The sequence below is a fragment of the Octopus bimaculoides genome, chromosome 21 (assembly GCF_046866305.1).
Source record: "Octopus bimaculoides isolate indiv1 chromosome 21, ASM4686630v1, whole genome shotgun sequence".
Classification (NCBI taxonomy): Eukaryota; Metazoa; Mollusca; class Cephalopoda; order Octopoda; family Octopodidae; genus Octopus; species Octopus bimaculoides.
The window spans coordinates 19,042,534-19,067,437 of record NC_142948.1 but is presented as its reverse complement, the minus strand read 5'-3'; the positions used below and the strand labels follow the sequence as shown (position 1 = coordinate 19,067,437).

At 35.2% G+C, this 24,904-nt stretch overlaps 1 protein-coding gene across 50 annotated transcripts in view; it reads right to left on the bottom strand.

Moving 5' to 3' along the window:
• Window positions 1-24,904, bottom strand: part of LOC106874170 (uncharacterized) — a 312,709-nt gene that overhangs the window by 102,970 nt on the left and 184,835 nt on the right. For 17 of the 50 annotated variants that reach the window (XM_014921803.3, XM_014921805.3, XM_052975460.2 and 14 more), the window contains 2 exons: window positions 11,738-11,770; window positions 10,687-10,818 (listed from right to left, as the gene is read on the bottom strand). The exons of 10 other annotated variants lie outside the window; for them this stretch is intronic. In XM_014921803.3, the coding sequence (XP_014777289.1) occupies window positions 10,687-10,818; window positions 11,738-11,770 (165 nt within the window). The remainder of the gene's footprint in view (window positions 1-10,686; window positions 10,819-11,737; window positions 11,771-24,904) is intronic. 23 more of the 50 variants (XM_014921804.3, XM_089338827.1, XM_089338833.1 and 20 more) reach the window with 2 other exon arrangements.

Here is a 24,904-nt window from a genome sequence, read left to right as displayed (position 1 = left end):
AAATCACAGAAATAATAGTTATTGTATGAATTTGGAAGAAATTTACTTACATGATATAACGATCTATGGTGTACATTGTGAATGTGGGTTTTACCTGTTGCTGTTTATTATTACCTATTAACATGTCACTTAAACCAGCCCAGGTAGGTTGAATACAGACAAGTTGATTACATGCAGGTGTATTCACATGTATTCCTATCAATTCCAAGACATTAGTTTCCTGTCTCAGATCTAATGCAATTAGCATCAGAAAAAGTATGCTCTGAGATATGCCTGCATCTCTTCCATAGATGTAATGAAGGTATTTGATTACTTATTTCTCTTGTTTTGCTTTCTTCCCTCACCAATAAGCCAATAGATTTTCATATTCAGTCAATAGAAAGTTGTCATTTATAAGTAACTAGTATAACCACACTCCTGGAAGAACAACAACTCAATTGTATTTCTTAGGTGAATTTTCCATCAGAGTAACATTTTTGATTTTCAAAAAATTCTTTTCTGAGATTGGACACTATGTTATGATTTCCATCACTGTGAGAAAAGTTGAAAAAAAAAAATAGCAGCTGTGATAATTTTTCATTATTGTAAAAGTCAGTTTGTTATATTCACTCAGTAGACAGTTGTCATTTATAAGTAACTAAGTATATCCATAATGTGGAAAAGAATAAAAATTATCTCTTATTAACATCAGTAGTGTCATGCTCCTTTGTATCGACAGTGTTACTATTGAGAAACAGACATAAGACAATGTATATTAAACACCTGCTCCACACACACATGTACGCATATGTGTGTAAAAGTCAGAAACAACAGTTGAAAACCACATTTATAATGATCACCAAAGATCATTATACTGTATTAGCAAACTTCATCCAAATTAACACAAATGAATTCTTTATACTGAACAGATTGCATATCAAAAATTCTAATTTCTAAGAGGACTGGGAGATTTATGTAGAGAAAGCATTTTAACAAAGCTACCTAAACAGCTATTTTGATATCTAAATTCAAAATACTTTTACATGAAGTAATCATTTAGAAATATTTTAGGCTGATTTTATAGTTGAAATATGCCCGATCTAATGGCACTACAAGTTCACAATCTTAAACTTGTTTCGATTTGCAGTTTCATGTAGAAAAACAAAAATGTAAAATGAAGCATTAAACAAAACAAATAAAAAATATATACATTTTGCTCTTACTTTCTGGACTTCAGAAATTCCCAAACAATAAAACATTGCATACAAGGTATACAGTTATTTGTATTAGTAACAGATGTTAGGTAAAGCAAAAACATGCAACTTATGCTAAAAATAAATGAGAAAATACAATAACAGCAACAATCAAGATTAAATTTGAAAACAAAGTAGTCATGTCCCACCTTCACCCCTGGATGTACATTTGTGCTGCAACAAATAGTTCACTTATTTTGAAAATCAAGTAATTTTCAAAATGAATATAATCTATTCATAGCAAATCAAAGTTTAAGGAACTCAACTGGCTAGTTCTCTCCTACAATTAACCATTGTTATGATTAAAATTCCCTTTCATAATCTTCACTAAAACCTCTTCAATATAGGTTAAATGATGAACCAATTTCTTTAAAATACAGTCCCATTTGTTTCACACTCCTGAAGCATAAGAAAATGCTAAAATCTTGGGTTTGTTAAAAAAAAATAAACTAAATAAGAATAATATTTAACTGGATGAAATACAACTTTATACCTACTGATAAAACAATAAAAATCCATCTACTCTAATGTCTCCAAACCAAACCATACATCTACATCGAACATTTATACATGTGTGTATGTGTGTGCGCTGTTTGAATCCCAGGTTTTAGAATATGAACACCATAAGCCTGTGTTATAAGAGGTGATTAAAAGGGTTAGCGTCAAGGAAACAACCAATCATAAAAGTCCCAATTAACCAAAGCCAATGTGGCGAAGAAGATGTAAATGCTGATGATATGATATACTGTTTTTATGTTCAGTTATAATAAAAACAATTTTACATTAATCTGATGGGTTACTCTATACTTTTGTAGGGTACAAATTTATTGTTCTTAAACAAGAATGTTATTGTCAGTGACTTCAAAGTTTCAGCCAGCTAAGGCAATGTTGGACTGCAATGCACTGAAGTTAAACTTTGAACCTTTGAAATTCACATTGTAAAAGCAGAGGATTAGATCCAATAAAATCAGAAATAATCAAAACTACTGGCACATCCTCTACCTACATCCTTTTGTGAGCCACTTAAAAACAATTCCATGACCTAAAAGGGGGGCACCTAAACATACATATCTGCTTACAAAGTTCTACATGCAACCAATTTAAAAGTTTCTCCAAAACACCTCTCTCTCACAACCCACCCTACAACCTAATTACCACTCCGCTCAAACCCACATACCCAATGAAGAACTTAACTCAAAGGAGACTATATAAAGCCAAGATTAACTTCAATGCATCACAGTCTGATGATGGCTTATTTGGAAGTCAATATCAATAATATTCTTGTTTAAGAATTATATATATATATATATATATATATATATATATATATATATATAAAAGTTATATATATTATTTAGATATATGAAATAGTTTAAAAAAGATATATACTGTATTAAATTTTAGTGTGAAGATTTAACGGCAAATTACCTGACAAGAAAGGAACTACATATATTTGCTTTTCTATAGATGCCTGATATTTAATAAGTTATACACACGCATACACACAACACACAAATGTGTGTGTGTGTGTGTGTGTACAAATATATACACATTGAGTATATACGTAAGTGGAGGCGCAATGGCCCAGTGGTTAGGGCAGCGGACTCATGGTCACAGGATCGCGGTTTCGATTCCCAGACCGGGCGTTGTGAGTGTTTATTGAGCAAAAACACCTAAAGCTCCACGAGGCTCCAGCAGGGGATGGTGGCGAACCCTGCAGTACTCTTCCACCACAACTTTCTCTCACTCTTACTTCCTCTTTCTGTTGTGCCTGTATTTCGAAGGGTCGGCCTTGTCACACTGTGTCACGCTGAATATCTCCGAGAACTACGTTAAGGGTACACGTGTCTGTGGAATGCTTAGCCACTTGCACGTAAATTTCACGAGCAGGCTGTTCCGTTGATCGGATCAACTGGAACCTTCGACGTCGTAAGTGACGGAGTGCCGACAACAACATATACGTAAATTTTGAGCCATCACTCCATATGTAAATTAATTAAAACACATAAAGAGCATCCAGTTCACTCTATAAAGTGGTTGGTGTTAGGAAGAGCAACCAGCCATAGAAATCATACCAAAACAGACAATGGAACCTGGAGCAGCTTGCTAGCTCCTATCAAACCATCCAATCCATGCCAGTAAGGAAAATAGATATATGATGATGATGATGATGATGATGATGATGATGATGATGATACAAGACAGTTGTAAATGTCTGTCATGTTTATTCAACCTCACCATAGACTGGAAAAGAGGATATCAAATGAATATCACTATCACTATACCTTAACCATTTACCTAAATTTAGTTCATAACATCCTTGATAACATAAACCCATGCACCAACACTTGGATCTTTCAGTCCTGTACCACCTGAAAATACTCTAATCAAAAGTCTTGTTTATATTTCTTTTAAAGGAAGTTATGAAGTAATTTAAGAGAAAACTTCAATCCCATCCTCTTTTTATATTCTGTAATATTTGCTGTAAAAACTGATGCATGTGTTGTACAAATTTTGTGATTTATTTTAGTTGTTTTTTTTTTTTACCGAAGATTTCATGAATACCTGGAATCATCTTTTTACTGAAGGACATAGCTTACTAGTAAATTTAATAATGAAAAAGCTGCCACAAGGCCAGTAACTAATTGGTTGTTACTAATTGCATTTTGTCACTCATATCTTTCTTTTTATTATCTTTTTGTCATTTGTTCTAATTCATATAATGTAATAAATTAACTATGACACATGTAACTTTTTATACCAAATGACTATTCATACTATGAAAACAAACAAAAAGTCTTCTCTTTAATACTACCAATTTTCACAATAATGTGACAAGTATATACATAAGTTCATTTTTAGGCATTTTCTCCTTAATCATTAGAGGACTGAGGTTTAGATGTAGAAAAAGGCTTTGAATTATAAGCAATGTTTCCATGAATTTAAAAGAGCCTAGTAACAAATGTTAAACTACAATGTGTGATTTCTATCCACAAAAATTGTGCAAACTATGTGCTCACAAAAACCACTGCAGCTTGTGTGGAGATGTGGATGAGAGGCTTGATTTTTTTTTTATCATATTCTGTATCAGTTTATATATAATGATGGTGAATTATTTCCTAGTTGGTTTTGAATTGCTGCTAGTCACCTTGATTATTTCATAATTTTCACATTACCATTTTGTGAAATCAGTCACTAATTCCAATGGCATTCTCCATAATATTGACAGGGTGAGTTGGCCTCTGTCAGCTGTGATGGAATGAGCATTACTGATGAGTATTACCTTCCTATATAAAATTAGCATGCAGAGCCACAACACAGTGGTGGCAGACAACATTCTGGACGCATTGAAGAGAAGGCTGGTGGTCCCCAACAGTACCAGATGGAACTCTACCTATGACTCTGTTGTTGTCCTCAACAACCAGCTGGAGAAGAATAGGGGAACTGTCCACAAGATGAAGACACAGCTGAAGCTGCAGACCTTCACTGATTCTGATGTTGGCTTCCTGACGGAGTACATCTAGGTGATGTCTAATGTTGCCAAGGCCTTGGATAAAATCCAAGGGGAGGAGCAGGCCTATCTCAGGAGCCTTTTGCCAACTGTAGTGGCTGCCCTCATGAAGTTGAAGGAGACCAAGTTCAAACATCTCCTGTACTGCAATCCTCTGGTAGATGTGAAACTGGCAGGCATCACGAAAAGGCTTAGGCCCCTCCTAAAAGACCTGGAGTGCCAGCTGGTCGCTTCCTTCCACCCAAAGTCTCACCTGTTCTGACTGGAGCAGTATAATAACAGCCAGGTTAGCAGAGTAACGAATGCCATGGAGACTGTCGTAGAGACAGCCCTAATGGAGACCAATGAGGAGGGCAGCAACACCACCAACAATGAGGATGAGGAAGATGATTTCTTCAGTAACATCACTTGTTTCTGGGAGAGCAGGAGCCACAGGTCACTGAAATCCAAGGCGCAGAACTTGGTGAAAACCTGGCTGGATGTTGTCTGGAAGGAGGTCCTGACTGAAGTTTCCTTTTTGGGTGAGCAGGTCTTGATCAACCTGTTCACCAAATATAATACCATCCCGTCCAATGCTGCAGATGAGCACCTATTCTCTATAGGCAAAGATACTTTGAGGGCCAAGAGAGCCACCCTGTCAGATGGTAACTTTTGAGAGGCTCATGTTTATGAAGGGTAACCAGTATCACGTCGAGGCAATGGAGAAGGCCCAGCCAGAGTAGTACACCTTGATCATCATCTGATTTTGGTATAATACCTATGCTATACTATACTGTTTTGATTCACTTATTACTTTTTCTACAGTAAATAAAATGTATGATGACTGAAAAACTAATGTTTAATTTCATTTGTTCACTTAATTATTTGCGTACACCTTGATCATCATCTGATTTTGGAAAGCTTTATGTCTGAGCTACAACATTTCAGCTCTCTAGGTCTGTTTTGAAGGGTTTTAGAGCCCCAAAAAACCAAACTGAAACTAAATTCATATGATAAAAGTTATCAGTTATCAGTTAGTGTTAGCTTCCAGTAATTTTTTTACCTGTTTAGCAGTTTAGCAGTTAGTGAAGCTAACGTTTTGGTTAGCTGTGCCCACCAGTAGTTATAAGCATAAGAATAGTAGTTTAAATATGATTACATTGTATTTAATGTAGGATACACTGTAGTTAATGTAAGGTAAACAACATCACCCAGTTAATTCTTCTTGTACTGTTCAGGGTGAAGTTTTATAAACATGACACACATTTATAACTGTCTTATATATCTAGTGGATATTAATTTACAAATACAGTGATGCAAAAAAAAAAAAGTCAAAATCTATGGAAAGGAACGCATTATGAAGGGCATCCAGCCATAGAAATCATGTCAAAACAGACAAATGGAATCCAGGCAGCTCTCCAGTAGGCCACACCTGTCAAACTGTCCAACCAATACCAACATAGAAAATGGACTTGATGAAGATGATGATGATACTCTAGAGTAAACTTTAGTGGGGAAAATAAACACTGCAGGCTCATTAGTAATCCAGTAATAGGTATGCACATATTAATACATCCTTTTATATATATATATATATATATATATATATATACATACATGCATACACATATTCATATATACAAATATATATATATACATATATATACATATACAAATATATATATATACATATGTATATATATATATATATATATGTATATAAATACATATATATGCATACACACACACACACACACACACACACACACACACACACACACACACACACACAGTGTGTCAGCTATTTGAGAACAAAACTTTGAAGATCTATAAGTGGCCACACTTTAACTAAACATCCTCCTTTTCTCAGTGCCAACATGGAAGACAATGAAAAGGTATGCTGTTCCCATTGCCTTAACCAACAACATAGCAATTCTGAAACTGAAACCTTCTTAAATGTTGCCAGATCTTTTGTGTTCAAGAGCTTCTGGCCTCTAACAGGAAAGTGTCTTCCATGTTGAAAAGAAAAAAAAAACATTCTCAATGGTCAGACATTGTTGAGTTTGTCCAGCATGTATAGGGTATCATCAACAGGAATCTCAGCAAGTCAATGAAGGCTACTGCCAATCATCTCCATGTGTTAAAGTCAATGCTTAGATGTGTGGTACCCAGAGATATCAAGTAGAGATACAAGGTTATGAGAAGAGTGCAGCTCATGTCCAGTAGTACCAAAGAGAACTGTGTCATCCGGTTGAAGTGCCTGCTGAACAAACCGAAGCACCCCCAAGGAGTCCAACATGCTCGGGTTCTCAGATGAGAACTTTGTCCAAGATCAAAAAGTGAACAGGAGAAATAATAACTCTGTGTCAGCCCCACTGAAGTCCCTACTATTATACACACCAAGTTCCCATCACTTTTGATGGTCTTGGGGATCATGAGCAACAAGGACCAGGACATGTCCCCTCACTTTCTTGAGCAAGGTTTAGGGTCAATGTGGCAGTCAACATTGAGGCAATGGAAATGATTGTCAAGACCTGATCAAGAGACTTGTTCAGGAGAGACAGTACACGTTCCAGCAAGACTCTCACACAGCCTGCACGACACAGGAATGGATGGTTCAAAAATTCTCATGATCCTGTTATCCCTAATATCTGGCTTCTTATCTATCCTGATCTACAGCCACTGGACTACTATGTCTAAAGTGTCACTGAAAGGGAGATCAACAAACATGCCCACAATACCAAAGCTGCACTGATGTCTGCCATTGGTGATGGTATAACCAACATGAATAAAGATCACCTGGTCAACACATTTGTTTCAGAAGCCGTATTGAGGCTGATGGCAGTTTTACTGAATAGCTTTTTGCTATGTGCATCTAAGAATGTGTGTACCAAATGCTATAAAAATATATTAGTTTTTTTAATAAGTACTTTTATTTTCCTTTACTTAAAATTTTGTTTTCAAACAGCTGATGCACCCTGTTTATTTACAGTGTAAATACTAAGAACAATGAAAAGGAAGACAGAGGAAGAATAAAGTTTGACAAGTAGGATATTAGCTTACTGCTTTAATGGAAATAAAAAGCACGTTTTGGACATCAGCCCTGCATCAAAAGAGAGAGATTACAGGGAGTGAAAAAGAGTCAGAGAGAAACCAGAGAAGAATGTTGTTCCACAGGAGAGGGGGAATAAGAGAGAAGGGGGCAGGAGTGTGAATGTATCTGCCGTTATCCTCACCTCGTCACTCATAATATTTACCCCTATATGCCTTTGACCCCTGTTACTGTGCATCTCTCTCCCAAAACTACACAATATCCCCCTATTTCTTAACTGTCTAAGCAACTAGCTCTCCAACCCCAAACATTTTATGTATTACCACCTATCACCTCCTCCTCCATGGCCCATTCTCATCTTTACATTCTTCCAAATTTGGATTCACCATTATCCATGCTTCCATCCATGTTCACCATTTTCTGCATTTCTGCCAACTGTTACTCTCCTTTCACACTCTTGTGAACTTACCCCTCACCACCCATTCTAAATTCTCAGTCCCTATTCTCTCTTTATCCACCTTCTTGGATTTTGAGAGAATGCTCTGAAATTACAAGATGATGAATAAGGAGGAGTCCTCTCAAGGATACTACATCTGATGTTGAGGAAGTCATTTCAATAGTCCCAGAGTTTCCAAATGAAGTGGTCCAGAGAGGTGGGGTTTTTTCCCTATCCTTACACCTGAAAGAGTTCATGTGTTGTGATATCCTCCCTTAAAGTCATTGGCTGTCATGTCTGTGTAGTGCCTTGTGATGCCATCAGATGGTGTGAGGGTGGCTTTATAGACTACAACCTTTGAGGAGGGCAGGTTCCCTCAAGTGGGCAGTTAGTAGAATTTCAGCACTTACAGCTTGAGGCGTAGAGTGGGAGCTGTTATAGGTGTGTATTTGTGTCTAATGCAGTATGTGATGTTTGAAGTGATATTATATAAGAGTAGGTAACCTTGACGTTATCAGTTGAAGAGTTTATAATATCTATGGCTTATGAAATGCTTTCTAATTAACATCAGGAAGCTCCCGGTCATATTATTGGAAACATTTACATTGTATAGGGGATTGAACCAGATTATTATCTTCTTTCTATTTCTGTTTGGGTTCAGGGTGGTGGGAAAGTCTTATATATATATATATATATAAACTTATCATTTGATGAGTTTGCAAGAGTGTGAAAGGAGAGTGATAGATGGTTAGAGAGGGGAGAGGGCAGAATGCAGTGAATGGTGAACACAAGAGGCAATGTGGTCAATGACGAATTTCAGGTGAAAGGGTGAGGGGACCAAAAGGATAAATAGCGGCGTATATGAAGAAGTGATAAGGGAGAAAAACATTATAAGACACTAGAGAAAGACAGAGATAAAAAACAGAAGGGTTGATAAAGTGAGCCAAAAAGGATTGGAGGAAGGGGCATGAGAAGGTATTCAGTGAGAAATAAAATAATGAGAATGCAGAATGGGAAACAAGGTAAATGGTTCCAAGTAGTAGGAGAACTTGTACCACAAAAGAGAAGGGGTAAAGGTTAAAATATGTGCAGTTTTAGCTTCATATTACAACAGTTGAGTAAAATACTATTGTACTAGGAAGTGTGATAGGTGGAACGAGTGTTATGAAGGTGTGATGTGGAGAAGGCGTGACAGGAACAGCTTGGGTGTGAGGAGGGCATGGACATAAATGATATGCTTTCAGGACCTCATTTTCACTGGTCTTTTGTCTTCTACGTGAGGCTCAACAACTTGAGGTAGTTCATTATATACAAAATATAATGAAATGTAAACAACATTATTGGCATTCTTAAGCATTTTAAACAGTTGTTTCCAAAAGTTAGTGGTTGGTTTTCTCAATATTTCAATTAAAATATACAATATTGTAATTGTGATCTGCCCTCATATATCCATAATCATGCAAATTATACAAAAGCAAAGTGATAAAAATAGCAAACAAGAGATAATAAAACAAAATAGGAAGTGGTACTAGCCAGATAGAGAGAAGGATAGAGAGAAAGGTAGTGAGAGAAGGAAATCATATTAGCAAAGAGGGAAAAAATACATACCAACAAGTCTTAATGTATACATCAACATCAGAGAAAACAACAACAATCATGGGATAGAAATAAGAGTGGAGATAGTGCAAAGTAGACAATTAAGGTTGAGTAAAGTTATATTCAGGCCATAAAATTGACCAGTAAGCCCTGACAGTTATATGGAGTTTCAGGTCCAGAGATCTCAATTAGGCAGACAAATTGCACATTAGTATTTTTGTTATATTATCATCAGTCAGCTTTCATTATTTATAAAGACATGTTTAAACTATTTTTGTTTGAAGTTTGCAATGAATCGAATACATACATTCACGTATGTATTGTGTGTACACATGTACACATGCAGGCATCTCTCATACTGATTGGAACCTATCTACACACTGTTCCCAAAACACATATACGAGTTTACACCAACATATGAAAATTATAGGTACAGCAGGATGGATGTCTGCTGCTGCTGTTGCTATCTCTGACCAGACAAAGACACTGTTCCTTCTCTCCAGACTATATTGTAATAGTTTCTTAACAGCCCCTTTTTTGCAACACCTTTCAAATACCTTGCTTACATTCACAAAACTGGTCAATGGTTTCAAACTGATGAACCTATCCTAAATCATTATGTAAATACCCTGTCTTTGTATCTCTGTCCTATTTGTAGTACCATGTGGAAGCTGGTCTATATATATATACACACACACACATCATCTATTCAGTTACATGTGTATACAAGTTATGAGTTCTATATGTGTGAGTAGAGATTTATATCATTGTCACACATTGTACACCACTGCATAGTTAAGGAAAACACATATGGCTGCCTTGGGACGCAAATATATGAAAGTAGAAGTAAAATGGTGTCTATATATGTATAGTGTCTTACCAAGAAGTGATTCTGGCCGGTTGCTTGAGTTTAGGGTTCCTGAAGAGGAAAACTCAGGGCTTCGTTTGTAATAAAGAGCACTGGTTGATACAGACAGATGTTTTGATGGTGGAACACTTGCTGGATAAGAACCTGGAGTCAATGACACATAACAATCCATGCAAATCGATTGACAAAAGACAGGACATGGCATGCAAGCTAAACGGAGGCATTCTTTTGTTTGCAAACAAAATATATAAAGTAAAAATAAAATTAACATTTCACATTAGTATATGATTTAATTCTTAATAAAAATATATACATGCATAGCCATTTTTGAAAAATAATTTTAGGGATAAAAACCAACAATACAGCATAAACCAATTTTTGTTGTGCACTTCAAAAAAAAAAAAAAATATATATATATATATATATATATATATATCTACAGCACTGAGAAAATAATTACACATCAAAATTAAGGTACTTTGGTTGTAAAGCCCACATGCTGTATCTAGGGTTTTTAACCCCCAAATTATTTACCAAAATATACATATTCTTATATAGAATTAAAATAAGATATATATTAAGGAGGAGGAGATTATAAAATAAAATTCAAATTAGAGAAAATATATATATTAAGTGTATACAATGGGAGATATACAACTAAAAGATATCCAAAATACATCAAGCCACAACTTAAGACATGTCATAAAATATGCTGCCTGAATGACAGGTTTCACAAATGCAAAGAAAAAAAAATCTCCCAGTCCTAATTCTACATGTTAATTTATTTTCTTTTTAACATTCTGTTAATTCAATTTCTTTTAAAATCATTTTTTGTTACTCTTCTTAGTAAGTACCATAGTATCTTTTATATCCATCAGAAGCAATCATGTCAAGCAAAGAGGAGATAGAGTATATATCTGTGTGTGTATGCAAATACACACATATACACACTCTTTTTGATAGAAGAACGAGAGAAAAAAAAACCAAAAACAGAGTAAGATTGGAATGAAGGTTAGTTCCTTTCTAAAAAACCTCACACAACACAAACATTTGAAATACATACCCTGACCTGTCGGTGCATTATCAGAACTGCCTTCTACATAGAAATGGTAAATGATAGAAAATTATGAGGATTGTAAAAACAAAAATTTTGTGTCATGATGTCAGTATCATACCACAACCACCACCACTATTATTATCACCACAACTATTTCAACCAATAAGGATTTCTCACTCTCTTGAGAATGGTATAGTCAATTAAGACAACCAAGTAAATGCATGCCTGGTACATATTTTATTGACCTCAGAAGAATAGAAAATAAAAATGTAGAACTTTAACTCAGAACTCAGAGAAATAAACAATGATGTTACAAAGTGCCAGGTTTCTGCCATTTCTGTACCACCACCACTGCTATCACTGAAGCCAGCCCCACCACCACTAATTATAATAATTTTAAGTCAAGTTACTAATATCAGGAAAATTAATTAATTCACTTTGTAAGACAACTGAAAATATAGAGCTTTTCTTTCTTTGGTTTAGGAAGAAGGAAATGCCCATAACCTTGCAGGAGGCTGCATGAGATTGATATGGTTGATGCTCTCAGCTTGTAACTTGATGTCTGAAGGTAAAATGGACATGTGAAAGGAATGCCAGATAATTGACATTATCAAGAGGGATTAGAGAAAGTGAGTGCAGGGCCAGGGATGAGGCATTGTAGTGCCAATAAAGGAAGGAGAGATGAAGTATCAGATAGGCCTGAGAGGAGGTGGCATACAATAAACTGGTTCAGATAAACAAAGGCCACTTTGGAGCAATATAATAAGAAAAGAAAGAACATGGACTAGAAGTTGAGTGAGATATTAAATTTTTGTCTGTCACTCATACGACCTTCATCTGGAAGTGGTCTAGAATGTTTATGTGAGCAACAGTACTATTCCATATATAAGAATAGTACTACATTGCCGGTTTATTGCATCATAGTGATTCTGTAACTAATCAAAGGAGAATTGATATTCAGGCTCTGAAAAGAAAGTTAAGCTTTTACAATGCATCTTCAATATCACTACAAATGACATATAGTAGAAATGAAAAGTAATACTGTCTGCATAAAAGTGGGCTTTGTTGGATTTGATTTTCAAAATGAGAGCAAGAGACAAAATCAGTCCTTGGAACATACCAGAGTTGATTGAAAGTGACTTTAAGGACTGTTTATAGTTCAAAGTGAAGAAGGTTCAAATGATTCTTTGTCTTTGCTGTAAGTAATGATTGTGTCTTGATGCTCTAGAAAGAGACTAAATTGTCACACCTCTATTAGAGGAGTTTTGAGGTGTATATTCATGTGGGTGATACAAGTTTTGCATGAAGGAATGATATTATCTGCACAGAGCTGAGCATTGTTAGTAGCAACAAACAGCAGCAGGTTAATAATATATAGAACAAAGTGAGTCAACATTAGAGTTGAGAGAATATATGTTAGCGAAGGCACTGTCAATATATTTGGTCAGTGGTTGCAAACACCATGAGTGCATCAGCAAATAAATACCTTCTTTGAATGTCCACAGAAATACTGTTTTGAAACAAAATACTATTGACATACAATTTATTAACTTAATTATCTACCAAGAAAGCAATATGCTAACAAGGTCTTTCCAATCTAACACTTGATAATAAAGGGTTTATAAGCAGTACCACCACTGCCAGTTAAAGTGAGTCATCAATTATTGAGGAAATTCCAGCAGGATTGAAATAGCTCAATTGATCCTCTTTCTCTGCCCATGAAGTAATTGTACATATAAAGACAAAGTGGTTACATCTGCCTACACTTAGTGTTGGATAAAAATCTAAAGATATATTCCATAATATAGTAAAGTAGCAATGCTTTACTATAGCACACTGTCATAAAAATTTACTAAGAGATATTAAAGGGAATCACAAATAGATATATAACTTCCAAGGAGGAAACTAAAAGAAGAGATGAAATAAGGTTAATAAACACTATTTAAAAGAATAATACTATCTTTATAAAGAGATGTACAGTGAATTAATTCTAAAAATTTGTCTGTACCTATACAAAGGTTCTACTGAAGGTGATACAAAAGTGAGGATAACTATTTAATTAATTGCACAAGTTGGTAGGGTAACTTTTCCACGATACAAAAAAAAGTATCTCAATCACAAATGATGCATTTACACCATCACTCAACTCAATTTTTGAATCCTCTTTGAAAAAAAATTCAAATGTGCCTTGTTTTAAGCACTTCACCACAGATATGGTCCTAGCTATGAAGTGTATTTGCCTAGAGGAATCCTAGATGTTGGTGAGGTGTAAAATTTGGAGTAACTGTGGAGGCTTTGATTGAGGTATGTAGTGTAATGATATTTTCTTGATATAAGTAATGCTTGAATTTTTTTGGTCGTTGTTGAAAGAGAAATTGTCATGGATCTACATGAGGATGTTTCCAATGTCAGTGTTCATAGAATTAATTGAGGTTTAGCATGTGGTATTCAGATCGCATGTGGATGACACATGACTGTGGAAAATTAGGGAGGAATGAAGAGTAATACTGCCTGCATAAAAGTGGGCTTTGTTGGATTTGATTTTCAAAAGGAGAGCAAGAGACAAAATCAGTGCTTGGAACATACTAGAGTTGATTGAAAGTGTAAGAGAAAGAGCTTTGTCAACAGCAGTGGTGCAGTCTGATATGAAGTTACCAATCCAAAAGTTCAAGAATCGATGAAACAAGAAGTTTTGAAAGGAAATTTGCATGCTGGACATGGTTGAAAGCTTTGCTGATGTCTAGGGCAATAATATTGCTTTCACCAAATTTCTTTAACATGAGGGCCAACCTATGGGTGACATGACAGATCAGATGTCCATTATATCTGAAAGCTGAATTTGTGTGTGTGTGTGTGTAAGAGAGAGAGAGAGAAAAAGAGAGAGAGATAAGGTGGTGAAGATTGCCAATGTTAATGGCTGTCTCTTATTTTTGGAATATTAGAAGTGAGTGCACTAGAACAATAGTTGACAGAATTTGGGAAGTTGCCATTCTTGGAAAAGAACACTGTTCCATGTCTCTGAAAATCAAGGTGTATTCTCATACAGAGTGAGAAATTGAAAAGTTTGGTGAGCAAAGGGGAAAACTCTGGGGGGTACAATGTTTGAGCATAACAAAGGATATTGTCAGGACAGGTAGCTTTGTTGGTTTAAAAAAACCAGATGTTTACTGGATATGTTTATGTATTAATCCTTTTCTTAGTGTACTTCTGCTGAAATATATTGCCTTTGTTTCACTTACTTTTGAAAATAATGAAGAATTTAGTAAAATATTTTTGCTGTTATTAAGCTAGTTTACACCCTTTCCAGTCATGTACTTTACCTATCATAAACAAGTGTAGCACTTGTACAAGTACAAACAATCCAACTACCTATAATATAACATGAAATATAACCAATATTTACAATTTTTAAACCATTCTATATTTTATGAAATTTGAACACAAAACATTATGATACGAATCATCATCATCTTCCAAATTCTTGACACTACTTGTACCACAATAAACTTGTACAATAGTTGACTTATTTCTTTACATCTTTGCAAATGTGCAACTTTACAGACCTAGACTAAGAGTTTTGAAAAGAAATGAGCAAAACCACCACTATATAACATATATAGAAATATACATACATTTTTGTATATACAATTAAAACACACACTAGTGAAAAAGTCTCTACATAGTCATGTGACCTACTAGAAATAGCAGCCTGATCTTCATCAAAATATAGTCTATTGTTTAAAAAATAACACAAACAGTGTCAGTAATAATTAAAGCACTAGCTATAATAAAACAAATATATGAGCTTAAATATACGAGTCATACCAAGGCTTTCAAAGTTATGCACATTCCAAAAAGCAGCTCTACTAGATTCAACCTCAACCCTGAACACCATACTTTCTTTTCAATAGCTCAACTCAAACTGCACACTCTCTGCACACAACACACAGCCTACCCAATAACAGTCCAATATATAATACAATTTACACAGTTGCAATCCATTAACAGACACAGACCATATCCTATACAAAATAACTGTCTGGCACTGAAACACCTAACACCAACTGTACAGCACATACAGAACATTTACAAAACAACAAAATAACAACAGCACTGCACAACAGAGGAAACACTAAAATAGTACAACAAACCAAGCCCCACAACAAAACAAAACTTATGACATATACTAACAAGGGTCCAAATCCCCAAAACACAATGTTGCATATATCTCAGAACATCAAGGGTGCATGTGGTGATATAGCAGAAAGTTGCATGAAATTGTCAACAACAATAATTGCTTGTAACATAAGCACAGAGCCTGAAATTTTGGAGAGGAAAATAGTTGATTGTATCAACCCCAGTGCTTGACTGGGATTTCCTTTTATTGACTTGGAAGGATGAAAAGCAAAGTTGATTCCAGTGAAGTTTGAATTCAGAGCTCAGATAAAGTATTTTACCTGATACTTTAATAACTACCAATCCATTGCCCATCACCATTAATAACGAAAAGAAAAAAGTGCATTGCAATGTTAACCAAGTCTGTGGATTGGAAGTGATAGGAAAATGATAAGAATACAAGGATTTATTCAGAAAATGTTTTGACAAAGACTCATCATACTATCGTATCAGAAACCAGATATGATTTGGAAGACAGAAATGAACAAACACTAATCAAGTTGACTTTGCGACTGCATATGATAGTAGAATGGATACCCAAATCAGGAGAAAATTGCAAGATATCAAGACCTAACCAGAAAAATGAAATACAAAGATGGAAATTGATGCCCTCAGTACAATTCCCATATTGATAGCTATCAAGAATACTGAAAGTGAGATTCATATTGTGGACTGGCAGAAAAGTACCATCTTTTAATCTTGCCTTCTAGATTCTTGAGACACAAGGAGACTATTGACACTAAACAACTTTGCTAACTAAATTAGCACATAATAGCTTTTGTCTAATACTTGTTGCTATCATAGACACACAGTCAGAAATTTCGTGGGTATGGAAATAGTTATATTGATCCCTGTAGTTTATTAATACTTCATATAATCAACATTGAAAGATAAAAGACAAAGCCAAACTTGGTGGGGGGCTTGCATTAAGAAAGTAAGGAACCAAAGTTAAATGTCAAAAGTGAGTTTGTGTGATACTCCAATGATTCTGCTGACCTCAACCACCATGGTGACGGCAACAATGACTTTCTATACCTACCCAGAAGCAGTGGAGGAAGAGGAATGATGCAATCAGAACTCTACTATAAAACCTCCACTATGGGGATGAACAGAACCTATTCGTTCATATAGTGGAATGCTGCAGCATATGTACAAACATGAAAGCAACAAAAAGTTACACTCTAGAGTCAAGAACACCTGTAAATTTGCAAGGCAACTCAAATGAATTAGGTGAAGAAGCTAAAACCATTGCTTGGGCAAGCAAAACAAAGTAACTGTTTAAAAGAACAGGAAGAAACAACTTGACAAATTATGCAGCCAGAAGTCACTGCATGGACAATATATTCTTCAAAGTCAAAATGATGATGATGACAAAGCAACAACCCATTAGTGAGTGAGGAGTTCAGGATTGAAAGCAGAGACTGAAGGCTTCATATTGGTGGCAAACGATCAAAGTTTGTTTACTAGAAATTATATATAAAAGATAGGACTGACCCAAAATGCAGGTTCTACAAAACATTTGATAAAACAACAGACTATCTGGTTTTGGGCTGTCCAAGGCTAACACCAAATGGATATAAAAATTACCACAATATACAAGCGCCACCACGATAAAGTTTGTGTGTGTATCTTCATTGGCTCTTATACTGTAAATACCAATATGAAGTAACAGAGAACTTGTAAGAACATGTACCAAGTAAAGTTATGCAGGAGGATGGAAAAGTAACGATACTCTGGAAGTATTATTTTCAGACGAAGCTGGATATTGTCATACTGAACAAGAGACAAATATTGTCAGATCATTGATGTAGCCATACCAAATGACATGAGTGTTGTGAGTAAAGAGGTTGAAAAAATCACCAAGTACTCCGAATTGAAAGTGGAAATGGCAAGACTGTATGGAATGCAAGAGAGTAATGTAAAAGTGATGCCAGTGGTGATCGGAGCATTGGGCTCAATCCCATTGAAACTTCAAAACTTCTTAAGGCAACTGGAAATCCCATGCAAGATTGATGTCTTGCAAAAAGCAGCCTTATTGGGCACAGTGCACATCTTAAGGAAAGTATTATCGGTCTGAGGTCCTTGTTGTGACTTGACAGATGACTAAAGACTGGAGCATTTTTACCTACATTGTGTTACGAAGGAGGAATAATAATAATAATAATAATAATAATAATAATAGTTGTTGTTGTTGTTGTTGTTGCTGCTACTGCTGCTTCTAATTTAAGCCTTAGTACTTGGCTGGGATTTTAAGTTACTGGCTCTTAAGAGATGAAAGGCAAATTTGATATCAACACCATTTGAACTCAGCATAAATAGACTGTAAGTTATTTTGTTGGGGGCACTGTATTAGTTCTGCCATCTAACAACAATCATATAAATTCAAAAGAAAGGTTTCTGCAGTTAAAACGTTTTCACTATGGCTTGTGAAAAGTGAAATTATAAAAGCCAAGATCTGCAGATTCCTGAAACAAGTGTAAAGGCACAAAAACAATACTAATTAAATTGAATCAGTCCAAACTGAATTTGGGCAGGCCAACAAAATGTGTTACCTCTGAATTAGCAAATATTGAAATATCTGTTTGTCATAATAGACTAAACATAAATTAGTAACATACACTAAGTGCTTCAAAAAATATTTTTAACAACATTATAAGATAAATAGAAAAAAAAAAAAACAGAGGCTACAATTGATTTGGATTGACTTAGTATTTTCTAAAATAACTGGAAGAAATATTTTACTCAATGTCATTAAGAAATGTTTCTTAAATAGGAAATGTTCTCTCCATTTAAATGCCCTTGCATTACTTATGTCTGAAAGAACCAGTTATTTGCATAATCTGTATTTTTATTGAATTTTGTTTACTTTGTATCTCATTTTATTTCACACATGACCTGCAACATGACCAGCATATACCCAAATAACTTACTAAAAACCAAAATTTCAACATAAAATATATACACACAAGATCAATAGTTTCATCTTGTTTGTAATAAAATTTGGACATCTTAACTATGGTAGTTTCTGTGATACCAGAATGAATACTCAACCAGTAAATCAAGCTGCAACTGAGATGCATTTCCCAATGCTATGACAGGAATGTTTGTCATCCATTAGCTTTGGGAGTTCCTCAATATCTTGCTTGTTTGTTTCTGTCAATAACATCAATGACGCTGAGTGGTCTTTGTCCAGTATTAGAGTGCAAAAGTCTTTAAAACCTGATATGGCCTGTAGTTCAGCATATTAGTATTGGCCACATTGAGCAACAATAGTGGAGAGGGATGCAACTTGTCCATAAATCTTCTCTTTGATCTCATACTCATGCCATGAGATGTTTTAAACTCTTATAAAAGTGATCTTGAAGCTCCATCTTCCATAGTCCAAGTTCAGGCTCTGTAGTGAAGTATACTCACTACACAAGCTTTGAAGAAGGCCAAGTTTGTTGATTACCAGATGTGTTGAAGCTTGTTACAGCCATTCCATGCTTACCTCCCACCCTTGAATGTCAAGAAATCTTTCTTAAAGTCATAAACATAGACCTCACTTAAAATCATCGACTTCCTTGAAATGTGTGTTACTGTTGGAACAAATTGGCAGGTAGCTTTCACCTGCAGCTTTTTTTGCATTGAGAAACAGGCCAACTTTGGCTCTAAGGGACATAAACAGATGTTAACAAGTGTTGCACAACATACAGTTGATGAGCTGTGAGGGAATGATTATCAGTATAGTCTATAAAAGGAATATATAGACTATGCTGATATATTGATCCTTTTGCTTGATGACAGAGCATTTGCCTTGGATGAGATCAAGTTTTCAGCTAAGGATAATAACTGGTATTCCATTAGTTACAATGATGAGGGTTCCAGTTGGTCTGATCAACAGAAGAGCTAGCTCGTGAAATTAGCATGCACTCCACAGACATGCATACCCTTAACGTAGTTCCTAGGGAGAGTCAACGTGACACAGAATGTGAGAAGGCCAGCTCTTTGAAATACAGGTACAACTCACTTTTGCTAGCTGAGTGGACTGGAGCAATTTGAAATGAAGTGTCTTGCTCAAGGACACAACGTGCCACCAAGAATTGAACTCATGACTTTCGGATTGTGAGCCAAGTACTCTCACCACAAAGCCACGCACTTTCACTAAGGATACAGTTTACAACAATCATGAAGAGAAAATGAGCTAAGATGGGTCCTTGAAGGATTCCTACCATTGTTGGAAACTCTTCAGTTGGACTGTTAGTACTTTGCAAAAAACTTGAGCTTTCATATATGATGATGATGGCTTTGACAATTTCATCTGGGATACCATAGATCAACAGGATGTGTAAGATGATCTTTTGTTGACTGTGAAAATCTATAAATATAACTGATGCCTTTTGATTGGAATTCTGACAAGATGAATTCACAATGCATGGTTAGGCGATAAAAAAGAGTAGCTTCTAAGTGTTTGATAGTTGTCTAGAAGAAATGAAAGAAACAACACACGTTAACCCTTTCGTTACCAACCCGGCTGAAACCGGCTCTGGCCCTGTAGTACAAATGTCTTGTTTTCATAAGTTCTGAATTAAAATCTTCCACCAAGCCTTAGTCACAATTTATGTTCCTAACACTAGCTTAATGATAACCGAGTTATTTTACTAAATTCTTTGCTAAAGTAATTGAAAGAAACACAGAGTGTCTCAAAATAAATACAGTAATGAAAGGGTTAAATAATATACAAAAAGGAAAACAAACCTACAATATAATCAGTCATTCAATCTATTAACCTCTGAGTAAATGCTCAGTAAAAATTTTCTTAAAAAAAAAAAAAACTTCAGAATATGATGAACATAAAAATAAGGTTGAAATTAATTAGAATCCTCAAATAATTATCTCAAAGCAATAAAGATATTAAATGTATGATCAAACACTCACACATTCATGTATATAGGAAACAAATTTCCTTTTTAGCATATTATGCTTAAAACATTACTATGTTCAACTTTAATCTTTTTGTTAAATATTTTTCTTGTCATTCCTTCATGCTTGAAACAATAACCTTCTTAAGTCCATTCACATATTTGGAGCTTTCTTGATTTCATTTACTGAATGAAGTGTGAATAATAATGGTGTTCCTGTAGTTGGCAGCAAGGGGTCATAAGAATAATATTGCAAACTGCTAAAATCTTCATCAATGGATGCAAAAGCTTTACCTGCACGTACACTCCCCCCACCCCACAAACACAAAATATTAAAAAAAAATTTTTTAAATTAACGAACAATCTTTGAATCCCAATCAATAGGATGTTGCACAACTTACAATAGTGAATTTCAAACTGACAAACACCAGCCCCAATCAATATCGGTGAAATTGTTTGTCTCTCACCCCAACCATATCATTAACAAAAAGACAATAAAGTTTACACCCACATAAGTTTTCTTTCTTAACTATGGTACTGGCCAAGCTAAAAGAAAAAAGTTTTATGTGGTGGTTGCATACGTGGTATTGTAGGCCCCACTCCATGGAAACAAATGGCGGTGGGTGGGGGATGAATGCTGTTTCTCTCTGTAAAAAACCTGCCCTGTAGTATCACCAAATCTTATCTCATCACAAGTTTTACACTGTCACTTTGCAAAAACAACTGAACCCTTGCTGGCCTAATGCACCTCTCCCTCACTTGTAAATAGGTGCCTCAACAAGCTGCATATTTCACTGTTCTGGGCAGCATGCGAGAGGAGATACTATATAATTGACGAGTGAATTCATTAGAACGCTCGAATTAGTCACAAGGCATATAAAACATCTAGGGCACTAGAATCCTAACCACAAGAACCAAACCAATGCATAACACTTAGTAAACCAATATATATTCCAAAGGCACGAGGAAGCCCCAAAACAAATCAGAAGATAAATGGCAATATTTTTTAATTTATGATGTCTTGTCAAAATAACACCATGAGGAAGACTGAGAAAGAGAGAAAAGTAAGGGGAAGGATTCATTAAAATATAATACGCCAAATGACTGTAAATGCCTCCATGTAACCATAGTAATTTGTGTAAGTATGCATGTGTGTATAAAATAAAAAATATTAACTAATGTGGTTCAAGGGCTGAAAGATCAAAAAAAAAAAAACACATCCAAAGTATAATGTGCAGCTGAAATCTCCATCCTATTATCTAAAGATTAAGTACCTGGTGTTTTCTCCAACAACCTTAGAAAATAGCAACCTTGCTCCAACTATGTGCTCACTTCATTTCATTTTCCCTATTCCCATGTGTTTATCACCACCAGCAACAGAAAGTCTTTATTTTCATTAGACACCTGTTTCCACACAAACTCCCAGCTAATATTGATTAAATAGACTTCCAATCTGTGGATCTTCTGCTTCTCAGAAACAAAACAAAACACCTAGAAGAAACCTGAACTTATCCCCCAAATGCATATATGCACACACTAAAACAAAGATGAAAGAAGCTACTTTGATAATAAGTTTCCACTTCATTTCTAAGTAGTGAAACAACCAAGCAGTAGCATGGTCAATGTGCTCTGTTGCAGCACTGTGTACTGTCAGAGAGAATTATAAAGAAATCATCCAAGTGAATGAAGTCACCAATGGTCATTAGTGATATAGTAAAGTCATTATCGAAACTAATTTTACAGAGAGAAAAAGATGTTACAAAACATGAATAATTTAATTATAACAACATTTTCTAGTTTATGCATAAGGGTGAGAGAGAAGGTATTGCTGGAATGGATAACATACAGATTCTATGAAGTGCAAAATTAATGAAACACAGAAGGGGATTAAATTTGAAGATAACCCACCATATCTACATTGGCTACACTTCATCAGAAAAAGCACGGTGAGGGGACAGTAGGGTCAGCTGGCTTTGTTTTTTTACTACTTACATGGAAAGATAGATTGGACAGGAAAAGGAATATTATGAAGCAGAGAAAAAGTACAGGCATTGCTGTGTGGTTTAGAAGTTTGCTTCACAACCAATTGGTTGGTTACTAGGCACAATCTTACTCACAGCCTTGAGTCGGCCAGTACTCTTGTGAGTGATATTTGGGAGATGGAAACTGTGTAGCTATCCACTGTGTGTGTGTGTGTGTGTGTGTGTGTGTGTGTGTGTGTGTGTGTGTGTGTGTGTGTGTGTGTGTGTGTGTGTGTGTGTGTACTTTGATTTTAACAAACACGAGGAAAAATACTCAATATCATAGTAGAGAGTAATAGTTTAAGGCCAATACTGTTTGAAGAATGACAACATACTGGGGAAATAACGACCACTAGTTCAAATCAAAATGAGAGAGGGAGAGAGAGAGGGAGAGAGAGAGGGAGAGAGGGGGAGAGGGGGGGAGAGGGAGGAGGGGGAGAGGGAGAGAGGGAGGGAGAGAGGAGGAGAGAGATAGGGAGAGAGAGAGAGATAGGGAGAGAGAGATAGGGAGAGAGAGAGAGAGATAGGGAGAGAGAGAGAGAGAGAGATAGGGAGAGAGAGAGAGAGAGATAGGGAGAGAGAGAGAGAGAGAGAGTGTGTGTGTGTGTGTGTGTGAAAGAGACAGGCAGAAAGTGTGTATGTGTCTTTTTATGGTGAATACTGGAAAGAGATTTAAACACTGGTGAATCAACCAATAAACAGGCGCTTTCAAACAAATTGCCAAGAGGTATTTGTTCTGCTTTAGTTGTACAGATAATCTCTTGCTACTATAGCCATTGTAAATGCAGTGAAACAGCAACTGGCCTCCTGGAAACCTGTAACCAATGATGATATTTACATTATTTACCTTTGACGGATATTTGTCTTCATCTTGTTTTTTGTTAACACGTTTTGGCTGATATACCCTCCAGCCTTCATCAGGTGTCTTGGGGAAATTTCAAACCTGGGTTCTCATTCCTAAGGTATTTTTTGATGTTGTTATTATTATTATTATTATTATTATTATTATTCAGGTCACTGCCTGGAATCGAACTTGGAATCTTAGGGTTAGTAGCCTGTGCTCTTAACCCCAAGATTTCGAATTCGATTCCAGGCAGTGACCTGAACAACAACAACAACAACAACAACAGCAACAACAACAACAACAATAATAATAAAAAAATCGAAAAATACCTTAGGAACGAGAACCCAGGTTCGAAATTTCCCCAAGACACCTGATGAAGGCTGGAGCGTATATCAGCCGAAATGTTGTGTTAACAATAAACAAGATGAGAACAAATATCCGTCAAATGTAAATAATATAAATAATGTACATAATTCCTCATCTCTTAAATATAGAACTGAATGATGATGATGTTTACAAAAATGAACATAAAAAGAAAGAGAAAAAAAAGAGGGGAGGGTGTGTGTGAGAGAAAGAGAGAGAGGGAGAGAAATGCATGGAAAATGAAGAAATTTTAGATACTAATAGTTTAAACACCCTGTTCTGTTGACAAATAAAACTAAACAGAAAAATACTTTTATCTTTTTCTGACTGTTCAAGGGATGAGACATTAAAAGTAATCTCCTTCAGATATCTTCTCATTTCCATGTATATTAGTACCACCATCACTATATCGTTATCAGTAAGGTAATATATGTAAATAAAGACAACTGTCAACAGAAGATTGCTTTATTCAAACAAACAACATACACACACATGCACACAAATAAAAAAAAAAAGATAACATAATACAAATAAAAATAACAGTAAATAAAAATGAAAGCATGAAATAGGAACTGTTTCTTTTTAAAAGAAAGGCAAAATAATGGCAAGAAAGTAAAAAATAAAATTTAAAATATATAACAAAAGAAACAAAATAAATAAATGAACAAACAAACCAAAAGTGCAAGAATCATTTAAAAGAAGCTGAAGCAAAGCGAAGCAATAGAAAAACAAGCTACATGCAGGAAGGAAGAAGATGAAAAGTAAATTAAAACAATAATTGCAACAAGATTATTATCATTATTAAATAATAATAATAATAATAATAATGATGATGATAATAATAATAATAATGATGATATTCAGCCAC